General features: G+C 40.5%; 1 protein-coding gene across 1 annotated transcript; it reads right to left on the reverse strand.

Moving 5' to 3' along the window:
* Positions 1-1,605: 1,605 nt before the first annotated feature.
* On the reverse strand, positions 1,606-17,102 carry npc1 (Niemann-Pick disease, type C1). The gene is made up of 25 exons (XM_069157644.1): positions 16,900-17,102; positions 13,780-13,908; positions 13,528-13,634; positions 12,984-13,129; positions 12,536-12,703; positions 12,173-12,422; positions 11,942-12,024; positions 11,448-11,818; positions 11,001-11,227; positions 10,551-10,651; positions 9,676-9,778; positions 9,381-9,570; positions 8,921-9,103; positions 8,587-8,701; positions 7,682-7,809; positions 7,271-7,405; positions 7,069-7,158; positions 6,587-6,777; positions 6,294-6,409; positions 5,739-5,868; positions 5,369-5,554; positions 4,528-4,759; positions 3,757-3,870; positions 3,358-3,520; positions 1,606-3,273 (listed from the first exon to the last, which is right to left on the reverse strand). Exons 1-25 carry the CDS (start codon positions 16,975-16,977, stop codon positions 3,191-3,193), a joined length of 3,819 nt encoding a protein of 1,272 aa, XP_069013745.1. The 5' UTR covers positions 16,978-17,102; the 3' UTR covers positions 1,606-3,190.
* Positions 17,103-18,134: the final 1,032 nt, after the last annotated feature.

Genomic DNA, 18,134 nt, shown 5'->3' on the forward strand with positions numbered 1-18,134 from the left:
TATTAGGCAGCAGATTATTTTCTGGATTAATCCTGTTATCTAAAAACAAAATACAAATTAAATTCGAGGGATTATTAATCCAGGGTCACCGTTATTCAGACAGTGGGCGCTCGCTCAGTGGGAGGGAGGTATATCGGTACAAATTGTACAATGAAAAGTTCTTTCATAATAAAATCGTCCTGGATGGTTTTGTAAACAGGAGATTACACAATATACTGTATCCTTTTTACATAAATGAAACCTATTTTTTAGTGCATATGCTATTAGGTGAGTTGTCACAAGTCTGTAGTTAAATTGAGCATCAACAATAAACTATATGGTAACGAAACAAATAATTTAATAATCTAGAATTTCTCTCAGATTGTCCTTTGTTTCAGGATGATATCTTCATCTCTACCAATATAAATTACTTTGACTTTCAGATTTATTTTATGGCTTCAGTTTAACTTCTAAACCAGGATTTACATTAACTTTAGCTCAAGTCTCTGCAATAGCTATAGATCATTTTCTATTGTAGAATTACTGCCAATCTGATATTTACAATAGCATAAAAAGGCTTTTCAATCATCACAATACTTGTATAGGCAGAGCCATTCATTTTTGAGTTTTACATGAATTGGTTTTAGGCCAAATTGTGTTATAATCATCAGCAAAGACGACAATTTCATTTGAGGTTATTTCACAGTTTTCTGCTCTCTAAATGTTTTTCTTGCCCTGAACACAATACCCTTGTGGTGCACTGTGTCTGTGTCATAATGAAAGATGGGGAGAGGTCAGAGTCTAGTGAGAGCCGAGCCTTGCACATCTTGCATAACAGCGCCCTGACGACCTGTATATATTCTCCCCTCTAGACAGCACAGCTGACCTGCAGAGGAAATTAATATTTTAATCTCTCAGTCAGATTCAAAGAACGGCCCCCGCTCTCACAGGGCAGCGGATAAATAAGTCATGAGCTGGAGGTTTGTGTGAGAACAGGGCTGAACAGACAGTCACAACAACACATACTGGGAGGAAGCAGATAGCACTGGGTTTGGCAGAGATTTTGGATGCTGGAAGTGACTGACTGATGGCCTCTGAAGTTTTGCTGCAAATATAATCAAGCTGCCAAATTAGTTGATGAACAACCAGCTTCATTTATATGTTTTAGTCACTCTGCTCTGTTGACTTTGGATTTTAAATACTAGCACTGCACTGAAAATGGAATTCACTGTCAAAGTAAAAGCATGGCAAGGTTGCTCCTGAAGTCATGAAAATTAGGTCACTCCCACTACATAACAGAGAGAAGGATGCAGACTGAGCTCTGCCAGTGGATTCAGGCGCCACACTGTGGTCAGTCTGAACCATCTCAGCTACGATATACAGTACAGTATGTAATGTGTTTGCATTAGTACCCGTTACATTTATCATATAGTGTGTTTTTGTAAATCGACACGATTCCGGACGATTTTGCTACAGGATAACTCAAAGAAAAAGGAGTCCCGACTTTTAAAGAAGCTCCAACTAATAAACCAGTCAAGGTACAACAATGTTAAATACCCATCTGCAAACAAAAATGAATTCAGAGGTGTATTGTTTGAGAAATAACAAGGGGAAGAAGGCTGTGCGTTGTTTTTAAAAGTACAATTTAATGTGTTAAATTTGTTAAAAACTAAAATATCTCAAAGCTTTGTTCAGTCTGTTTCCACAACGATAGTCTCTGTGTCGGATATGATTTGTCAATGTCAGTGCACAGCACAGTTAAAAAGCTCTGTATGCATTTACACATCCAGGTTCAAAACTAGTCTTTGACACCACCTTCAGAAAAAAAAACCCAACACCATTAATTTAAAAACAAGGAATGGTAATGGAAGAATAAACCTTGGATAAAATGTTCACTCCAGTGATGACACAACCCTATTTAATATAAACTATTGGGGGCACACTACCACCTTGACAACGCGTTAGTGACTCTTCATATCCACCAATGGTAAACTTTTGAAAGGACACTAGTCAGGGAATTAAGATAGCAATGTGTCCCTACACAATGTTAATAGTTAACAAAATAAAATAAATTAAAAAGGGGAAGGAATGAAAACTTCAGAACTGTACTGTTATGAAATCAATTCTCCAGTATTCCGTAGCAACACACTCTGGATGGTGAATTAGTCCTGTGTGAGCTTCTTTCAGTAAAATGCAAAGTTTTGTTTTCCCACCTCTTGATGTAACGAACGTTTCCGCTCAGTAGCTTAATGTCTCATTTACACTTCAAAGTAAAACCATTATTAGCAGCAGGGCACCTTTTACACCTGTCGCGACTCATGTCAGACCAGGTTACGATGACCTCACAATCCAGTCCTGCAAACACTTCGGAAGGGCACTTAAGATAAATCAATTAGCTTTCAAATGAAATGTGGCACTGGATAACAGCTACTAATGTGGACATAAATGAATTTAGAAAAGGTGGGAAGCAGCAAACTACACAGTGTAGATTGCAAATATTTGAACAAGTTTTGGTTTGGCTTTGTGCACTGGTATACTTATTTTGAAGTAAAACAAAGACTGATGGAGTTCATGTCCACATCCATGCAGAGATTGGAGTCTTTGCACGTTATCTCTGAAAAGGGAGAGTGGGCTCCCGCACCGCTCTGGTGACATGGATGTGGACAAACATGCCCTAATAAAATATCAAATAGCTATATAAAAGTCTCACATGAGTCAACATTATTTAAAAAATAAAATAAAAACAAATTACATATTTATCTATATAAAAACAGACCAGTTTTAACCCTTTTGAGTTCTCCGAAATCCAAACAGCTCATAGCACGAGGAAGTGGCTGGAGGTTTGTCTGCGAGCTGAAGTTGGGGGTGACGTCTGTCCCACTTCCACACTGTCAAAGTGCCTCTTGGTATGTTGCTCATGCTTCAAACACTGAAGTAATGCCTGTCCTGTAGTGTGAGGAAGAAGAGGCGGTCTGGTGGGGGTTGGGGGGGTAGGGTCCAAAGTCTTCTGAGGAACATCGGTAAGTATGCAGTTGGATGAGGGCCCCCCGGCTCTCCTATTGCCAAGAATATTCCTGAGTTCAATCCATGCATAGTATTGGCAATGACGACGAGTGTGTCAGTGATCACAGAGACGTTGGCTTGCGCTCACACCCACACAGTCCCTCCCAGACAAACAGTCAGTTCATTGTTCGCTGGCCCAAACAGCCTGCTAATGGTTGAGGAGACGCTCCCTTTCTGTACCAGCGTAGCGCTTGTTAGCTGCGAACACCTTTGCTTTGTTCACCGACGGACCTACAAGTCAAAACACATTACAGTTAGTACAAACTAGTCTGCGCTTATATCTCATTAGCAGTGTTTTCTCTTTCCTGCGCTGACCTATATAGCTGAGCAGCACAGGGAGGAAGATGAGGCCGTGCGTCGCTCCCAGCAGCACGATGGCCAAGTACATCCTGAAGTAGAAGACCTGGAAGATCTGCGACTTGGAAAGTGCCAGGATTAAGATGCCGCCGAACTTTGTCAATGTGATCCCGCTGAATACCTGCGGGAAGGAAACAATGTCAAAAAATTGTATCTGACTAAAATTAGACTGAATGCATGATAGATTTTAAAAATCAAAAGTGTTAATTGCAGATAAAATGGGTTTTTTTTCCTCGAAGAACATTGCTTTGTTCTGCCCTGATATCTTGTTTACGCTGAAATCCACATTACCAAAATAGGTCTTTATTTAGTTTTTCCTCCTATCGTGAATTTGGTAAGAGGTAAAGCGTGACTTACGGAGCTGCCCATGTGAGCCAGGGCCTCCTCGGCCCGCTCCACTCTGTTCTTCCTCACACTGATGGAAAAGGCTCGCACAATATGGCTGCAGAACTCCACCGAGATACCAACACACTGCAACAGAGGACAGTAAACATCTCAGAACCAGAAAAACTGAAATTCAGGACAGAAGAGACAAAACAAATCTGAAATTTGCATCGTCATGCAAATTTAAAAAAAAAAAAAAAAAATGTTTTTTAAAAGGTGAGATTAGAAAGAAATTGTATTAATGAACTAGTAGTTTCTTGCTGGTCATTATGACAACATATTTCTTGCCAAAATAACTGCTGACATCCAAGGACAGTGACATTACTACTGGAAAGTCCCTCGAGCGAGCGGTCAGACAACGAGACGCAGCCGCAGTTTAAAAGTTTAAAAACAAACATTGAAGTTGAACCAGGACAAATGTCAATGGGCAATAAAAACTGGCATTTTTTTTTCGTGTCAAAGTCATCCGGGTAGTTGTGGGATTTTTTTTTTCCCCACTGTATTTCAGGGAGTGTTTGAATGAAACAAATGACTAACTTTCAAATAATTCATTTTGGTAAAACATCATACTTATTGATGTGTCAAATGGTTTTGCTTTCGTGGTCTCGGTTGTAGTGACGCTGCCACACTCTCAGCCCAAATTGGCAACTGAAATGTTGTCATACGTGATAGAAATTACAGCGAGTTAAACATCTCCTCTAACCCCAAACCCTGACGCAGGTCACCGTTTCATGCATCTCTCACCATGACCAGGTTCACAAGGGAAACTGCATTGAGGCTGATGTTCCACAGCCACATGACGCCGAACATGTTGACCAGGATCATGCCGATGGTGATGCTGACCATCATGGCCGACCACAGCTCGAAGCCCAGCAGCACCGTCGTCACCACAAATACAGCTGCCAGTGAGACGCCGAGGTTCAGAGCCGTGTCGTACGCGATGGTGAGGTACTGCTCGTAAAACACGTAGAAGACGCTGTGAAGGAGACAATTTTTTTATTGGAGAACAGCCATGAAGAAAATCGTTGTCCAGTAGTCGTTTTCAAATGGACAGAGCAGGATATGGTTAATCTATACTATATGCAGTCATGACTTTATTTTCATTAGTAGCCAATGTTTATGTTGTTTTCAATCAGAGCCAGTTATCTGATACTTTGTCCTCTCGTGCATTTCATTGGAGACTTAAGAGTCATTTTATTCACTGAATAAACAGCAAATGTAATTTTGTATACACAAACCACTTTTTTTGCTGAATACCGGTTTCCACCTTAGTATCTGAAGTTGTGATCAACATCAGTGGTGTCATAAACTTTAGGTTTTCTGTAGGCAGCAGGGGACAGGAACATTAAATCAGTACTGAAGGTCGAACCACAGCCGCACTGCCATTTATTATGTTTTCTTTGCTCTGTGCTTATCAGTGACCTACTTTTCCCCACTGATACCCTTGAACCTTCAGTTTAGAACTTCATTTCCAAGTAATAAAGCAGTGGTTGAAACTGAAAACACAATAAACTAGCTCTGTTATACGACTATAAAATTGTTTACACAGACTATAAAGCAAAGGGAAAGGTAGAAGAGGACTTACCTGTAGGCAAAAACTTTGTGGTTCATGGACTGACTGATATTGTTGGCAAGGATTCGAGCCATTTTCAAAGCGTCTATAAAGTCAGGGGACTCCTTTAGGATGGTGTGGTAAGTCATGAAGTAAGTGGCTCCGACCCCTGTGTTGTTGGGATACAGGTCTACTGCTGAGGCGTAGGCTGCGTGACCCCTGGAGGAACATTTTGAGAGAGAGAGAGAGAGAGAAAAGAGAAGGAAAACGTTACAAACCAAAACCAAACTAGTACGCAGTGATGGGATATGTTTGGTCACACAGAATTTCAAGTAAAAGGATGCACTGGAATGTCATGTATTTTCAATAAAAAAAACAAAAAACGACAGAGCTATAAAATTACCCTTTTCCACATTTGATGTTGGGATTGTCTGACAGAAACATGGGTAGAAACTGCATGAAGTTTTCTCCTACAGGCCTCTGCTTTCCACTGGGAGTCATGGGCCGACAGGGCACGCAGGACGAGTTTACCACTGGAAAACAACCATCAGGAATATATTCATTCATCTTATCAATAGGATTTGAGAAATACACACAGTATATTTGACCAGAGGCAAAACCAAGAATTGAAAACTTATGAATAACATTAAAGTTGCAGTATAAGGTTTGGTTTTTATTATGAAGTTAATTTTTTTTTTAAGTCTTTATTAAATGCTGATGCAACATATTAGTTATTAACATACAGTATGTTTTCTTCATGGGCTGATTAATGCCAGAATAATGTATTCCTGTTAAACTTGAATTACTTTGCATCAATCCCTCATATAATCATTACAATGCATATACATTTTTGTACCTGAATTTTAGTTCTGAACCATGTAAGACACCTTTTTAGACTACTTTGAGACTGGGCTCATGAGACAAGTATTCTGTGCATTTCCATCAGATAAGAATTTACCTGAGGCATTGCAGAAGGCCCCAGATATATTGTTGTACCGACAGCAGGTTGACTGAGGCTTCACCCAGTCAAAGTAGTCGTCCAGCCAGGAGGACGGCGTGTAGGCAATGGTTGTGCTAGGAGTAAAAAAAAAAAACCTAGATTATACAATCACATCATCAGATTTGATCGATTTTCATCCTTTCATGACTTTTGCCGTATCTCAGGTTTTCAGGATGTGACATACAGGTTCTCAGTTTGATCTGAATGGGACTCATTCTCCGGCTCATTCCTAATTCATGGCCCAGACTTACTAGTTGCTGATAAGTGAGGCGGTGTAGATCTGCTGGACCAGAGAGTTGTTGTTACAGCCCACCCCGCCGCACACAGCATTCTGGCCCTCTGAGCTGTTGTACTTGATACCATCCTCCACCACAAAGTAAACTGGAGCTCCGGTGTGCAGATACTCGCTCATGTTCTTGAAGTACTCCAGCACATACGAGTCCTGGATGGAGAGAGAAACAGTCAGAACTGCCCCAGAAAGAAGAAAGCAAGCGGCATGGTGTACATCAAGAGTGCTGCAACAATTAAATGGGAATTCAATAAGCATGCCACATGGAATGCAATTGATTTAGTTTCCTGGTTGACTGATGGGGCAGTTAAATGCCCTTCATAATCAATGACGTCACTGAACACGGATGCGTTACCACAAGTATTCAAAGTATAACTACTCTACTTTGTTAACCTTTTCAACAGATATAGGCAAACAATCCACGATTGAAACAACCAAACTTACATCAGGCATGGATAATTTCTGGTCCAGTCCAATCTCTACTTTATTCACCACAGCAATACTGAAGGACAGAATGCCCACAAACACTGCCACCTATTAAAAAACAAAACACAACATGATCGTCATATACTGACGAAAAACAATATTCTGCTTGTGAGCACATTATCGAGAGGTAAATGTGCACAAGTGTCACTGAGGTACTTACTATGATCGGTCGCACCCACTCTTTGAGGATGAACGGAGCATAGACTTTCTTGAAAAAACGGAAGAGGAAACCGTCTGTCTTGGTTTCCTGACCTTCTGGCAGTTTCACACAGCAGACAATGTCAAATCGATTCCCCTTTTAACACAGCACAGGACACAGCATTTGAAAAGTGCTACGGCTGAAAATAAGTTGAAGGTTAAACCATTTAGAACATGTGCTTAACCACGTCCATTGCAGCTAAACAGTAGGTTTTCATTCCAAACAATTGCTGAACGGGGAAATTTGATTGGGTAATATTAAATTAGACAGTGCAGTGATTCAAACTTGCAGCCATTAAATCGGAAGGAAATACTCTTCTCGTAACCCCTACAGCCCGTGACCATGCGTAACCACCATTTCCCTCAGTCTCACCTCCTGTCTTCTAGCGTCCAAGCCGAGCAAGCTGACAAAGCAACTGATCTGCAACAGGAAATCAATAAAAACAGCCAGGCCAGCAAACAGAGAGAAAGTCCTCACAGCGGGCATGTTGGACAGTGCTCCTAGAAAAAAAAAAAAAAAAACAACAATCTTATCAGCATGTGAGTCAACAGGAAGTGGTGGCACTTTTTGTGGCTACCGTGTCAATTGTGTCCACAAAGAAGACAATTTTCTCAGCAGGCTTTCACACCTGAGTTATTAAAATCAGACTCTGGTTTATTTTGGCAGGTGTGAGCACAGCAGTCGCACTCAGGTGTCAAACAAAACGGCCACATTGAGACGGAGACCCTGGAGACGAGGTGGTCTCGGTACAGGCCCAAACAATCTCTTGTTCATTTGTGGTGGGAACATGGTCCGACCAAACTCCGCACGTTTCAGCTAAACAGCTACTAAACAGTAAGCATGTTAAATGTACATGCTCAATATTAGCTCTCTTGAAGGCTGAAAATCTTCTTTGCAAAGTGTGAACCAGTGTAGTATTTTTTAGATGTCTCTAGATTCAGTCATTCTGCCACCACGGTTATGAGCCAATACCAACTCTGCTGTTTCTCCATGTTAAATGGCATATCAACGTTTCTCTCAGAAATATACACAAGTTTAGAATATAGAACATTGTTCCTCTATTTACTGTGTCACTTCTGCCCAAAACACATCTGACCAATGACCAAAGTGAACATTCAACTGGTTTCTAGTGGCGCATTTTGATTCCCACGGATTTTTCACAGTGTGAAAATGCCCTAAATTTAAAAGGTGAAACATCATCAGGAATGCATATTTTACAGTTTAATCTACAATGTCTGTTTACATATGGTGTGCATTGAATAAGTGATCTACTTTACCAAGGAAGAAGGCCACCGTCTCCGAGAAGGAGGAGAGAAACAGGCTGGGTGCGATTTCTCCAAGAATGCGACCAATCTGCTGGTGAAGTTCTTCCTGTGGCATCCGCTCATCCCTCTATTTAAAAGTGCAAATGGACACAAAGTCAGCAGGTTTAACAGGTAACTGGCAAAAATATAAAAAAGAGCTCACTAAAATATCCTTTGAAGAGTGACTGTCACACAAGAAGACAAGCACAGTTTCTTACAGCAAATAATAATAATGAAAAACTAATAATATAGGTTTATTTAAGCACTAAATAACATGACGCACGAGTTTAATGGTGAAATGGGTTACCTCGTATGTCTGTACTATAATAAAGATGTTGTCCACTCCAACAGCCAGCACAAGGAAGGGAATGACCTCAATCACAATGAGTGTGAGCGGGATACCAGCGTAGCTGAAGATCCCCAGTGACGAGGCCACAGAGCTCAAAACAATCAGGATGCCTGCTATACCAAGAGAAATCTTAGAGTCCACCTGTACGGGCAAAAAAAAAAAAAAAAAAAAAAAAAAAAAATCATCATCGTCTCTTATCTGCTATGTTTTATGCGTTAAAGTTGTCAGACATGTTGAAAAAGTCAAAAGTAACTTCACAAGTTCTTGTCACACAAGCATGAAAGAGGATTTACGCTTACGTAATGTTTAAACTATTTCAGGCATGGATCGACACTTATGAGCAAATGCATGAAAAACTTTGCGCAGACATATGGAATAAACATGTTAACGACATTGAGTTACAGGCTTCATCCATTACCATGACTCTCCGGAGGCTGTGGATGTGACCGAGGGCCAGAGAGATGTAGATGAACATGATGGCGTAGCTGATTACGACGGTGCTGATGTCACCGTTGCTCTCTCGGTTGATTTCATCTTCAATACTCCTCTCTGCAGTGAATGCTAGGGTTAGGTTGGAGTTATTGAAGTTCTTCATGAAGTTGATGAATCTGAAATGCACACAACAAACAACAGAGTTCAGACCCACAGACAAATACGACAACACAAACGGTGACTTTAGCGGAGGACAGCTTGTTGACTGAGTGTCGTCTCACTCTTTTTCCCACGCCATTGCTTTGCCAGTTCTGACGGTGTCATTCAGGTAGTTGTTGAGTGGGAAGGTGATCACAAGAGCAGTGGCATTGTTGTAGTTTGTGTCTGTGGTGTGAAAAAAAAAAGAAGTAATAATTCATGTGACGAAATCCCTTAAACAGTCATCATTGAATCTGCAGTTATAACTAAGCATTCATTTTTTAAAGCATAGATAAAAATCCCCATGGAAAGATTTAACTGCCTCTCTGTTGTGGTTGGTTGTTATAGTAACTAGATGGAGAAGTAGGCAATTGTTCCTATTTTATTCTATTTACAGAAAACATTTCAAACAGCATACATGTGACAGTAACTGATGCATAAAAGCAAATATAATACGTTATTGAGATCTGTATTGCTCTTACGGGTGATGGCAAAAATCAGGTTTTACCGATACAAATTCGGATGAACACTGACACACATTCAAGTTTAATGGCTGGATGGTGAAAGAGCAGAGATACAAAGCAAGGTTTTGTTGTGCAATACAAACATAAAAAGAGAAGCAGTAAACCAATCATGTTTCTACAGCAAATGAAAAATTACTGTTCAGGTGCAATTACTTTTGGGACCAATAATAATACTTTGACTCTACAGATTTGTGTCCAATATAGTTTTTTTTCCAGCTCAAAATGCTCTCTTTCTCTTTTTCTCTCCTTCTCTCTCTCTTTCTTTCTCTCTCTCTCTCTCTTTCTTTCTCTCTCTTTATCTTCCTCTTCCTCTTTCTCTCTCTCTCTAACAAATCTAGAGGAGTTCTACTCCTGATTTACTAAGTTGTGTACATACAAGCCTTATTGTCACACTCAAGATGAGCAATGTTGAACACACAAACTTCAAAACTCACCATCATAACCCCCAAGAGCCAGCCAAGGGAAGATGGGGCCCCCATAGGTGCCTAAACATGGGTCATGGAGGAGAGTGGTGTCGTTGAGCGACGCTGGTGCACTGCAGAGGGAAAAGAGGAGCCGAGTTTAAAGCCTGCTTAAGAACAAACCAGTTGTGAGTTTGGGTTTTGCCGTAATTTGTCATAGTAGAGGTAAGAAGAACAGATAAACATGCACTTGACACATGACAAGCTAATGAGGAAGTTTATGTGTGCTATTTTAAGAGCACACTTTCCACAACAGTTCTTTGAAAACGCAGATGCCAGCGGAACAAAGTTTCTTAGACCTCTAACAGATTTGTGCCAGCAATTAAGACCAGTTTACAAGACGTGGCAGAAGACCTGGTGGGTGGCAGCTTATTGGTAGGCACAAAAAAAATGGAACCTGAACCAACTTTAGAAAAAATTCACCTGACACAGTAGAGGAAGTGGCTGTGAAAGTCAGCATAGACATAGAAATCGTCTCCGATGCTGTGATCGAGCACAGCGTGGCTGTTCTGGAAGTAGTTGAGGACACTCAAGATGGTACAGTTGTCGTTGTACGGGGCCAGCGGCGCCAAGCAGATGTCCTTCAGGGTGACGTTTTGGCCCTCGTATGTGGCTACAAGGCTTTCGATGCCAAGCTGCAGATCGAGCACCTGGTAGATTGAGGTTTGGAAAAAAAATGAGATTCGAAAAAGAAAGGAGAACCTTTAAAACACAGTTTTAGAGATGCAGCTGCTCTTCACATGCAAACTTTCCATTTCATCTGGTAAAAGAAACAACACTTCTTTGTACAAAACTCAGTGTGGCACTAATGACAGTAAACGAATCAGCATTACTTATGATTTTCTGAATTGACTTGTCCTTCTAACCTACCTGGTGCAGGATGTCTTTGCCCAGAATGGCTCCAAATGGGACATCGGATCCTCCGAAATATGGAGAGTAGATGAAAGTGTCATTGAGTGGAGAGGTTATAATGAGCTGTGCCGTTCTAAAGAAGGGTCCGAAGTGGCTGTCAAAGTAGTCCTTCTCCTGCCGGGCCTGGCTGGTGGGGGACGACCACAGATCGACGGGGTTGGTGGTGATGCGCATGTAGACCAGGCCACCAGAGGAGGCCACCACGAGGATGAAGCTGCCCAGTATGACCACAGACGGACGCCGCACACAGAAGGAACCCCAGGAGCTGAAGAGGATTCGCAGGGCATTCTCAAAGCGTTCACCCAGCGTTTCACTGCATGATGCATTTGCTGAGAGGAGAAAAACACCGGAGGTTTGTTTGATTCGTGTGGCAATAACAGACGATTGTTATGACTTCTACTTCTTACAATTAAAGGGCAATGCAGTCACTAGTGTCACATGCGTGGCTGTACCTTGGTTAAGATTATCACTGTTGAGAGACAGCGGGTTATTGCTGTCCAAAATGGGGGCATACTCAGACATGACAGTCCTTTTCCTGCAAACAGAAGGAACCACACAAGTCAATTAGATATCGAATAAAAACACAAGGCCCAGAATATTACTGTATGATTATTGCAGATACAGAATGTACTGTATGTATACAGGCGCCAGCAGCATAAGCAACAAGATCAAAAGTCCATTACCTGTAGCACCAAGCTCCCACTACAGCTCCGATAAAGATAAGCAGGAAGGCTACGTAAGAGATCCACATGATGAAAGTCATGGCATCCATGCCCAGGATGGTCCAGGGAGAAGGGAGAGGAGGAGGTACAGGTGGGGAGCCACAGGCGTCCGCGCAGTCCTGACAGGAGCAGGGACCTGAACCGTCCTCCAGGCCCTCGGTGCAGCCATATGTCTCGTTGTTCATGGGAGTGTAACCCGACACCGGGACATCTAGAGTAAAGAGAAAACAGAACACAGGACGACCAATTAACCATACAAAGACTAACAAATAGAGCAAGTGCTAATTGTACTATTACTACTGTAAAAAGTACTACAAGTTTTACCTGAAAATATGGGGAGGATCGGAAAGGGTGTCTGTCCATTGTTAATATTGAACATGTACTGGATCCAGTTAGTAGCATTGCACTCCTTTGCGTCCTTGCCACACAGCAGCGATAAGGCCTTCACATTGCTCGACGGTGCCTGGACATCCTTACAGGCGTTGTACATGGCTGCAAGGAGTCCGTTTAGATTGTTTTAGGGCAAACTCAAGATTTAATTTAGTCAAACTGGTCGCTCCCTTTTTCATTCGACTCAAAATTGAACAGTTATGACCATCAGTCACCCACAGAATTACACAACTGAAAGCATGACTTCATGTTTAAGTCGGGAACTGATATAGTTTGCTCAGCAGATTTCATATGCAAGACAGATATGTCTTGTTATTATAGTACTTGGCACGATTTTCTGCACACTTTGCACGACAGAGTCCCATGAAATAAATGAACTCACCATGAGCGAATGTTTGTCCAATATAATACTGCACTTCCTCCACATTGGAGCCATTGAACTTGGTGGCATTCACAAACTGACTCTGGTGGGGGCTGCAGGTCAGCTCACAGAAGAGGTTCATCAGGTTGAAGAAGCAGGCGGGACACCTTCACGCAGATGTCGAGAGTATCAGCAGAGCCAGAATTAAGAACAAAAAAAGAGAGGTATCATTGTATAACTAAGAGAATAATAAAAACAAGTTACAAGTGTGTAAAAGTTGCAATGAAAAAAAAAAAACTAAGCAATAACAAAAGGTGTGATCACATCTACAAACATGTGAAACATGCCAACCCTGGCAAATTATTTGAATTTGGCCTTTAAGCTACTCCATCTCTGAACCACAACAACATACTGCAGACCATTTCAGCTGAACATACAGAACATTGACAGATTTAAAAGGGCAGATAGCCAACTCTTTGTGTTCAGAAATTCAAAAGGTCAATGGTAATGCCCTTCCAAGCACGTCATGTGCTCCATGAGTTAATGTCATAACTGCTCTGCATACCGAGACAGGAACTGAAGGGGCAGCTGGAGACTCCCTTTCAGAGTGCGCAACTGGTCAACATTACAGCAGAGACTTCGGTTCTCATAGTCGTATCCTGGACAAAGCTCCTGCATATGAACACAAAGGGGCACAACGTCACTTTGATACACTGTTGGGAGATTTTTCCACAGTGCAAAATAAAGCACAGCATGTCACAGAAGAGTGTCACATGTCAGAAGTAGCAGGGGAAAAACATTGAGATACTGCACGCACCGTGAGAAGCTCGTAGCCCTCCTGTTTCAGCGGGACAGGGGGACCAGTGTAACGGCAGTTGTACTTTTTTCCGGGCACCTTTTCAGACTCCCCACACTCACCGAGCCACACGCAGTGCTCGGCCTCAACCTGATGGGAAAACAAGAAAAACACATTGATCACGTGTGCATCGTGTTCACAGAGCAAGTTCTTTTGACCTTTGGATCTCACTACTGCTGGTTTGCATACAGCACATTTATTTTTTCCAGTAGAGTCTGGTGAATCAGAAGAGGCTTTTTACTCATAAAAAGCCCACTTCTTATTTTACAGTGAGGACAAGGACAAGGCCAACTAATCAAAGAGAAATAACCCAAATGTAGTGAGTTCCTCTGAAGGCTACAGTGGACCATGTGACTTGGTTTGAGCCGTTTAAAAAGAATTAATGATTCTGATCCTAAAAATGTGGTTATCTTTTTCACCAGATTAAACGTCTGCTCGCGTTTCATTTCCTGTGGTTCTGGTGTGCCTGAAAATAAAACTTTCACTTCTGCAAAACTGTTTCTTTCTAATCTGGCATTTGAATATTAAGATTAGTAAAGCAGACAGAAAAGCCCTCAGTTTAGTCATATTAAAAAAAAATATCTATTTGAAATACAATAAAGAAACTACAATCATCTTTAAAGTGGTTCTGGTTTATAGAAGTAAAAAAAAGAAAAGAAAAAAAAAAGGTGCTTTTATCAGTCAATTCAGCATCAATGCTCTCACGTGATCTTCGTTGCGAGGGGTGACTTAAGGAAGTCAATTCACTGACTCTACTGTTTTATGAGAAATCCTAGTGTGATACTTTGTCCTACTTGTGTCTTGTGGATGTGAGCTCAAAGAGAGCATTCAGATGGAGTTTTATGAAGCTGCAGACTTAGGATAGTAACCGAACTGTGTATTTAACTGGGATTTGTTTATCTCAGGAAACAACCGAAGCCTGCAGGGTTTGTTTTAAAATGGTCCTTGAATTGAACAGAAATACACCGTAAACCACAAACCGAATACACTACGCAGGTACATTCACAAGTTTGTGTCTCTGCTGACCCACAGCAGCCTCCAAAGAATCAATATTTTTACAGATTCTGACATTCTTGCTGTTTTTACGCATATGCTGATATCTTATCTTGAATCAGTAATGATTAATCCGTTTTAGATGTTTTTTGCAAAGTCTCAAAGTAGTTCTGGGCATTGCAGAGGACTGACCTAGTCACATAGTGAAAATGTGTGCAAAAAAATGCAGTCACGAAGTCAGAGGCTACTGATGACAGGAGAGTTTTATCCACATCTGATTAAGTCAAAGCAAATGAATGGCGCAGCAAGGACCAATGTGGCCTGCCTTGTATTGCAAACCCCCACCCTGAGTGATTGGACAGACATCATTCATGACATCTTTGTGATGGCAAAAATAACATCAGCTGTAAGACTGAGACAAGCTGTAAGGGATCTGAGAAAAGGGATCCCATCCCACTCGTTAACCTGCTTTCTGCCTGTTAAGTTGAATATGTAAGTTTAGTCTGCCTGACTCATTGATCCTTTATCTGACTGCAGTTTGTGCAAGTTAGAATCTTTCTATGGCTCCAAAATATCAGAAGCCTAACTGTGCAGTGTATTGATAAATCAAATGGTATTGATAGATGTCCCTATTTGACCTATTGCTCCTGTTACAAATATTACAAAACACCTACTTAGGAAAGGTTTATGGGAAACTTGTATATTGTACATTTTTGCCCATTAATTATTTAATTTTAATCTTTTGTGTCGTCTTCATTACCCACAGGGAAAATCCCAAGGATTTCGTAGTCTCTATCTCTAAATTCTTACTTTGTACTATTTCTTATTCACTCATTTAGTTGCCCTGATTCTTCAATGCGGTTGTAAAAAAAAAAAAAGAAGAAAATGTCAGGCAAGGTTTTCACATTTTGCCCCAACAATCAATGTTGAAAGAAGTATTCAGATCCTTTACTTAACTAAAAGTACCAATACAGCAATTTAACGTATTAGCAGAGACACGTAGTTAAATTATTCAGTCGTCAGATGAATACTGGGAGAGAAAAGGAGAAAAAAAAACAATGCTCTAAAACACAAATCTGTTTCTGATTTGAAACCAAGGGAGAGGTTTAGATGGAATAATCCCTATTTAGGAGAGCTGTTAACAACTCACAAACATCTGAAATGTGACCCCTAATACACGCTGATTTTTGAAAGGCCTTAAACAGCAAACAATAAATTGTGTTTTCTAAGCTCTTGATATTTGATCCGTTCTGTCAAATCTTCATCTGAAAAGTAACTAATTCTTTTCACCAAGTGTAGTGGAGTAGAAAGTACAATATGTCCCTTTGAGATCTAGAAGACTGAAAGCAGAACGTACCATCACATGGAAATACTCAAGTATAGTGCAAGTACCTCAAAGTTGTACTTAAGTAAAAGTAATTAGTTATTATAAGTACACTGTCTTGTTTGTACACCCAAACAAATAAGGGGATTTCACGCGCCCCAAAAAATTTAGAACAAAAAAAATGACACCAAATGTTCACCACGGCTCCTAAATGAATTTACTCATCTCTGTAAAAAAAAAAAAAAACACTCTGCTTTATGAGTAACTTGCAAACGTTGCAGATTTAACAGACAATATGTTTGCTTTTGGGTTTTTTTTCTAGCTAAAATAGGCGAAAAATCGTGGCTTGGTGGGGGGGGGGGGGGGGGGGGAATTAAACTATAACCCGGGACACATTTAGCTGAACTTTATTTTGCAAACTAGTGTGGTAACTTCCTTCTTGCATGCCAAGAAAGTTGCATCGAAACAGCTTTGAGTCCAGGATACACACTGTACGAGCTCTACCGGTCTCTGGAGAACGAGCTAACTAACGTCTCGTATTATCCGTTCACGGTTTTCAAACACGTTTGCGAGGCTGCTGCAGTAGCGATAACGCTACGGCGACATGTTTAGGACAGCACAAAGCCAATTACTGTCTTAGGCTGTCTTTGCTCGGAATAAAGAGATGATGGTGTTAACAGCAACACTGACGTGAATCCAAGCGTCGCTAGCCGCAGCCTGAGCTGAGTCATGTAACAAGTCACGAGAACACTGACGTTACTCACCCATCGAAAATATCCCTCTGAGAAGATTATAATGAAGAAAAGTACAAATAAAATGCCTCTCCCTGCGAAGAGTCCCATCCCGCTCACTGAAAAGATCGAGTCGAAGTGACAGTCCAGGTAAAGTTTCGCATATCTTGTTGATGATATCTTCTTCCTCGGAGTATTTGTTTAGGGCGGAGACAGGGGGGGGGTTTCCTCAGTGCTGCCACCACGCGATGCTGATCGTACACTGCACCCCGTACCAAACACCATGGAACTGTAATTTCTCATAGGCCTTTTAATTTTTTTTTTTTTTTTTTTTTTTTTTTTTTTTTTTTAGTTAGTTTGGCTTATTGTCAACATTGGTAAAAGGCAAGGACACATTCCAAATAATTATTATTATATCATATTATATAAACAAATTTATTTTCACTTATTGGTCACACCAAAAGATCTGTAGTTGAAAGAGAACCCTTGTTTATATAATTCAATGGATCAGTTTACCTCCACTTTTCTAGGTTACAAATTGGACGTTAAATAAAAACGCAAGTTCCTGAGTTAAACAGTATAATCAGCGATCTAAATGCAGATTAAGGAGGCAAGGCAAGGCCAGTATATTTGTATAGCACATTTCAACAGCAAAGCAGCTGAGTGTTAAAGTATCTTACTGAATGGTAGGTTTTTTTTGCCTGAATTAAATTGTTGCTTTAATCACAAATATTTATATTTTAAAAAAATAAATATATTTTCTCTGTAACTTTTTTGGAATCTTAAGCTGAGTCATGGCAGACAAAAACATTGTTTTTTGTTTTTCTGTACTGGTCAATTTGTTGACAGTATTTCCTCATGGATTCATGGAGTGATAAAAAGAGATAATTCATTTTGTAAAAACCTTCAACTTTATCCAACATTGAAACATCTGTGCTGTAAATGTATGCAAATGAACACATATTTAATTAGATCATACAATATTTAAACATGAAATTTCAGAAAACTCATGAAAGAAAAATAATTCACTTGATATAGTTAATCAACTGGTGATTCCAAGGTAATCTTTATTTGCTAAAATCTTCACCCGATTCACCAGAAGTATTTTACCTAAATCTCTCATCTTGGGTCCAAACAAGTGCTTATAGTAAAATAGAAACATTTGTTACTGAAACTCATTTCTACAACATTTAGCTAAATGTAACTCCAATCTATAACATTTAACCTTCGACATCCTAACCCGTTACATAAATGTGATAATTTTATTA

Source organism: Embiotoca jacksoni, unplaced genomic scaffold (assembly GCF_022577435.1).
Source record: "Embiotoca jacksoni isolate LCO1_2020_lvr unplaced genomic scaffold, fEmbJac1.0.p SCAF_22, whole genome shotgun sequence".
In the NCBI taxonomy this organism is placed as follows: Eukaryota; Metazoa; Chordata; class Actinopteri; family Embiotocidae; genus Embiotoca; species Embiotoca jacksoni.

What these genes read in the sequence shown, in the direction of transcription:
- npc1 (XM_069157644.1), bottom strand. Translation starts at nt 16,977, where the DNA reads ATGGGACTCTTCGCAGGGAGAGGCATTTTATTTGTACTTTTCTTCATT. An exon ending in TGGACAAACATTCGCTCATG is followed by an intron (nt 12,704 to 12,983) that starts GTGAGTTCATTT and finishes GACTCCTTGCAG; the next exon opens with CCATGTACAACGCCTGTAAG. An exon ending in GGCCTTCTGCAATGCCTCAG is followed by an intron (nt 5,869 to 6,293) that starts GTAAATTCTTAT and finishes GTTGTTTTCCAG; the next exon opens with TGGTAAACTCGTCCTGCGTG.